Source organism: Papaver somniferum, chromosome 4 (genome assembly GCF_003573695.1).
Source record: "Papaver somniferum cultivar HN1 chromosome 4, ASM357369v1, whole genome shotgun sequence".
NCBI classification, from domain to species: domain Eukaryota; kingdom Viridiplantae; phylum Streptophyta; class Magnoliopsida; order Ranunculales; family Papaveraceae; genus Papaver; species Papaver somniferum.
The window spans coordinates 144,208,532-144,213,612 of NC_039361.1; the positions used below are offsets into that span (position 1 = coordinate 144,208,532).

At 37.9% G+C, this 5,081-nt stretch overlaps 1 protein-coding gene across 2 annotated transcripts; it reads left to right on the top strand.

Annotated features, from left to right (window-relative positions):
* Nucleotides 1–614: 614 nt before the first annotated feature.
* On the top strand, nt 615–4,722 carry LOC113271457 (probable protein phosphatase 2C 40). Of its 2 annotated transcripts, none has more exons than XM_026521321.1 (6): nt 615–971; nt 1,151–1,255; nt 1,344–1,445; nt 2,455–3,787; nt 3,900–4,164; nt 4,299–4,722. In XM_026521321.1, exons 4-6 carry the CDS (start codon nt 2,597–2,599, stop codon nt 4,424–4,426), a joined length of 1,584 nt encoding a protein of 527 aa, XP_026377106.1. In that variant the 5' UTR covers nt 615–971; nt 1,151–1,255; nt 1,344–1,445; nt 2,455–2,596; the 3' UTR covers nt 4,427–4,722. The 2 variants fall into 2 exon arrangements, with proteins under 2 accessions (XP_026377106.1, XP_026377107.1); XM_026521322.1 differs by having other exon boundaries at nt 1,164–1,255.
* Nucleotides 4,723–5,081: the final 359 nt, after the last annotated feature.

The window sequence follows — 5,081 nt, forward strand, 5'->3', positions numbered from 1 at the left end:
TCATATAGAAGTGCACTCCAGGCGAATTTCGTATGAGCCGCACATTTCATTCAATTAAGACCAAGAACTATGGTAAGCAAGTTCACTTCGCAGTAGCTTAGTAATTAAATCCAACTATTATGGTCTTGCGTGTTGCTTAAATGTAACAATATCCTTAGTTACACTTCAAAGTTGATCAGATCCACCTTGTTGCTAAAGGAAAGCACACAAATGCTCAGGTTCCGTTGAAAAAACTACTTTACAGATTCTCATTTTCAGTGTGATTTTCAACGGATACACTGAGTATTTATTTCTGGTTTTTGCTCTTTTATACTAAAATTTCTTTTTTTTATTATTTTGATTTACTAAAACTTTTTTTTTTTACTTAACATATATATATTTTTTTTCATTATTTTTCATTATTCTTTTATACAAATACTTCAACGAAAGAAATTGGAAAAAAAACAAACAGAAACTCAGTATCTGTTTGGCACTATTTACATGGTTTAGTTAAGGGATGGCACGGCACCGCACCATAATGAGAGACTAGACTGAGACTCATTTTCCCTAAACTGAGTGTAGCTAAGGGAAATGCTTTACCATAATGCTTTGCCTAAGTAATGTCCCGCAGGATTTTGCCTACCTTTACCGGAGTCTTGAAGAGCCCCATGAAAATCCTAGACAGCAGCTGTTTCGTTAGATCCTCTCTCTCCTGGAGCCGGAGATCTTAATTTGTCGTGTTATTTTTTTCTTCTTCTTTATATTCCATCCCTCTGACTAAATCTCTTCCCTCTATCAAAATCTTCCTCCTCCTATCTTTTTCTTTTCTCTTCCCACGTCAAAGATAAAAACGAGTTAACTTAGATTCATAATTGATCGACAGGTTGAACAATATATCTGTCTTCTCCACTCTCCTACGATTCCATGTTTTAATGGCTCAGCGTCATTCTCAAGCTCAACACCACCTCATCTGATTATTATTCATTCAATAAGTGAGTCTAACCTTTTTTTTTTTGATCATTGCAGTAAATTTTGAGTATTTGAGTTAGAAACCGATAATTGTAAATTTTTAGGGCTTTCTTTCTATATTCATATCTTGATCCGTGGTTTAGTAGTTATGTGATGTTGTGATTATCGAGTGAATTCATTTCTGTGTTTTTATTTATCTCAGTTTTAATTATTAGAATCAATCAACTTGAAGCTGTTCGACACATGAAGGTGATTTCTCGTATTTGCTGTTGCCGTTATCATCGTTCAACGACTAATGGGAATTGTGGTAATCTTCTTTCTTTTCTTTTTTTCCTCATTACACCACTTGCAATTGTGGAGGCCTATAAATTATATACTTTATCTCTTTCTAACAGGGAGATGTATTTAACCAATATGATGTTCAAACTCTTATGCCTAAATCTGTCTCACGGGTTCGTTATTTGTTGAGGATCAGAAGACCACCTTTTACTTGGAAGGTGCGTGTGCTTGACACTTATTCATACTTGTTATTATTGTGGCTGTTGCTCCTTGAACTCAATTCAAATCTATTCATACGTTCATTTTTTTGATGTTTTTTGTTCATATATTTCTCCATGCATTGCATGTTACTTTCTTGTTAAGATCGACAAGATTGCAACTACAATTGGAAGTCATTTGCTTGTCGCGGAACTTTTCATCATACCTTGGAATTGAAGTATACTATGGCTAGCACTAGAGATATACCCTTATAGTTAAGGCCAAGTTTATGAAAAAAAACTAGGTTGCGGCTCTTGTACTATAGTTGGTCTGAGGATGAGATTTTTTTGGTTCAACAACTCCATTAATCTTTGAGCATATGCAAAGTTAAACTCAGATATGCTAATCCATGCATGTCAGGGTTTAATGCTATTTGTGCACAGATATCGGAACTGCTCAACCAAAAAAATAACATCCATGACCAAAAATGTTCAAATATAGATGCTTTCTGCATTTGGCTCTATGTTATTGACCTTCTATACTTGCAACCAACTAAGGATTAATCTGCCTTTTGAGAGAAGGATGTTACTAGAATCAAAAGTTTTAGCTGATCCATAACACACAATAAGATAGACGGATAATGCTGATACTGCTTGCTCTGCGAGGTCCCTTTTGATGTTATCGAACACAGTTATCTTGAGTTCTTTGGTGTGGTAGGACCCTGCTTCTCTTTGGGAACCTTTTTACCAACATTTGCATTTTTATAGATAGACCATATTCCTACATTATTGTAATTTCTGTATGAACCTTGTGCTGTTTAAGAGGTATGTATAAACTTGCATCACATTCTGATACTGACTTCAACATAGTAAATACCGATAAACAACTATGTCGGGTAATAAGAACAAATCTAAAATAATATGTGCAGTTCTATTTTTCATGCTTGGCCTCTTATCTTTTCCTTTCTAGTCGGATATATTCAGTGCTACACATATTTATGTTTAAATGGTATGGTATATGAATCTGCAGGCTCAACTCCTCTCTGTCTATAAGTGTCTGAAATTATGTCTCTAGATCTGGTATAGCATGTCCCTGCCTAGCTATTGAAGGAAAATTAGTTTTTTCTCCATAAAACCAAATTGATCCTCTCACATTCTCCCATCCTGAAAGTATGAAGTTGTCTGTGGAAATCGCTGATCCTGCTAGCGAGCTTAGTGTTAGCTTTGGTTATCAGTGCAGCACCTTGGACCACGATAACTTTTCCGTGCAACCTGATCAATCTGAGTTTTCTCGAGGGAGTCCGATTCAAAACACAAACCGGAACGGTTCTTTTTCTTGCTTGTCTGGTGCTGCTCTTAGTGCTAATGCTACGTTAGCAAACACGAATATCGGCAATGGTCTTATAGGTGAGGAGATATTACCTGTTTTAGATTCTCCGAAATCATTTCGACGAATGTCTTCTTCTCCCTCTCTTTCGCGGTTGGACCTTAGTTCATCGCCTTCTCAGACTTGTATGCCTATCCTGGCTGGAAGTGTTCCTACGAGAACTGGTTTTCTCTATGAGAATGGAAATGCTACCTGGAAACCTATGAGTGCGCCTATGAGGGTAGAGTCATGCAGCTTCCTCAGTGGGATGGATGTACAGATGGCTGGTGGTGCTGCAGGGGAAGACCGAGTCCAAGCTGTTTGTTCTGAAGAAAATGGATGGCTCTTTTGTGGAGTGTATGATGGATTTAATGGACGAGATGCTGCTGATTTCTTAGCCGGAACTCTTATTGAAAATATAGGGTTTTACCTTCAGGCGCTGGAGTGGCGTATGAGAAAGGAACAAGATGCATCCAATTTAACTTCTAATGAAGATGAGACCATCCCCAGTAAATCGTTACCAACTATTGGATGTCATGATCACTCTTCAGCTTCTCAAAGAAAGGGAGGAATTGTCCTCCCGAATTGTTCCAGTGGAGAAGTCCTAACTGAGTCATTCCGCCTGGGAGTGATGGACTGTCTCATTCGTGCCCTTGCCCAAGCTGAGACTGATTTCATGTACATGGTTGAACAGGAAATGGATGACCGACCTGATTTAGTATCTGTTGGTTCATGTGTCCTATTGGTACTTCTTCATGGGAAGGATTTGTACGTCCTCAACCTAGGTGATAGTAGGGCTGTTCTGTGTACCAGCGACAACACTGGAAGTGGTTTAGTAAAAGCCATCCAACTGACAGAAACTCACACAGTTGACAATGAAACTGAGTGCAGCAAAGTAATAGCTGATCACCCTGATGATCCCTCTCCTATTGTTCGGGGAAGACTGAAAGGAAAACTGAGGGTAACCAGGGCACTAGGAGTTGGTTACTTGAAAAAGGTACTGATGTTTAACTTATTCTTTGTTGTTTAGTGTTCACTTTATGAATCCTTTAGGAATTATTGTTTGTGCACAAGTCATACAAGCCCTTTCTGTTAACTACTCTTTGCAGAGAGAAATGAATGATGCGCTGATGGGCATCCTTCGAGTTCGAAACTTATGCAGTCCACCATATGTTTATACTGTACCATTCACCAAAAATCATAGAGTTTTAGAAGATGACCAGTTTGTTATTGTGGGGAGCGATGGATTGTTCGATTTCTTCAGCAACGATGAAGTTGTTCAGATTGCACATGCGTTCATTCAGGAAAATCCTTTTGGTGATCCGGCAAAGTATCTGGTGGAGCAGCTTGTTCTAAGAGCTGCTGAAAGTGCAGGTACTTGTTTTTTTTAACATATTTTGTTAATGCTCTCTTTTCTCATCTCAACTGATTCCCAGTGTATTCTTTATCTATGTGCATGCAGTTTTCGTAAATAATCAAATGTGTGATCCGACTTATTCCCCTTGTAGGTTTCAGTACCGAGGAGCTGATGAGCATTCCTGTTGGGAGGAGGAGAAAGTATCATGACGATGTAACCATTATCGTTATCATCCTTGGAAATAAGCAGCGTACATCTACTGCTTCCACATCTTTGTAGGCAAGTATCATGCATTTTGCTATCGTTATCATCCTTGGAAATAAGGGTTGACTAACCCTGGCTCTAGCCCCCTTAAAATGATGAAAACCATTGTAACATCGTTGCATTTAATCCCATATTCTGAATTTAGCCCACCTTTTATGTTGGATTAAATTTTTTTTAGCCCCCTCAACCTTAGTACCTGGTTCCGCCACTGGTGATTCGACACAAACTTGGAACTATGTATCGCGACTTGGTACAAATGCGGAACGATATAGATATGCGTATAATTTTTGTTTTTAAATTGGGTTTAAAGTCCAAATGTTATATTAAAGTTTAAACCTCAAAGAGATTTACTATCTACAAGCTCAGGTAGCTAGGAAAAGAAAGTGAAAAATCCCCCAACCCCGATGCTGACGAGTTTCGAACTCAGGTCGCTGGTATCATCACCCAACAACTTTACCACTGTACCATAGTGACATCTGTTATATGCGTATAATTCATTCTAGATAGATGAATTCAGGATAATTTTTTTTATAACATATATATATATAAAGAGGTTGGGGAGGAGTTTGATACGTTGTATTAAAAATACAATATATATACATGTACTAGAGATAACCTGTGCCGTAATGACACTGCTTTAATATGATCTTTGACGGATGTAATTTTTCTT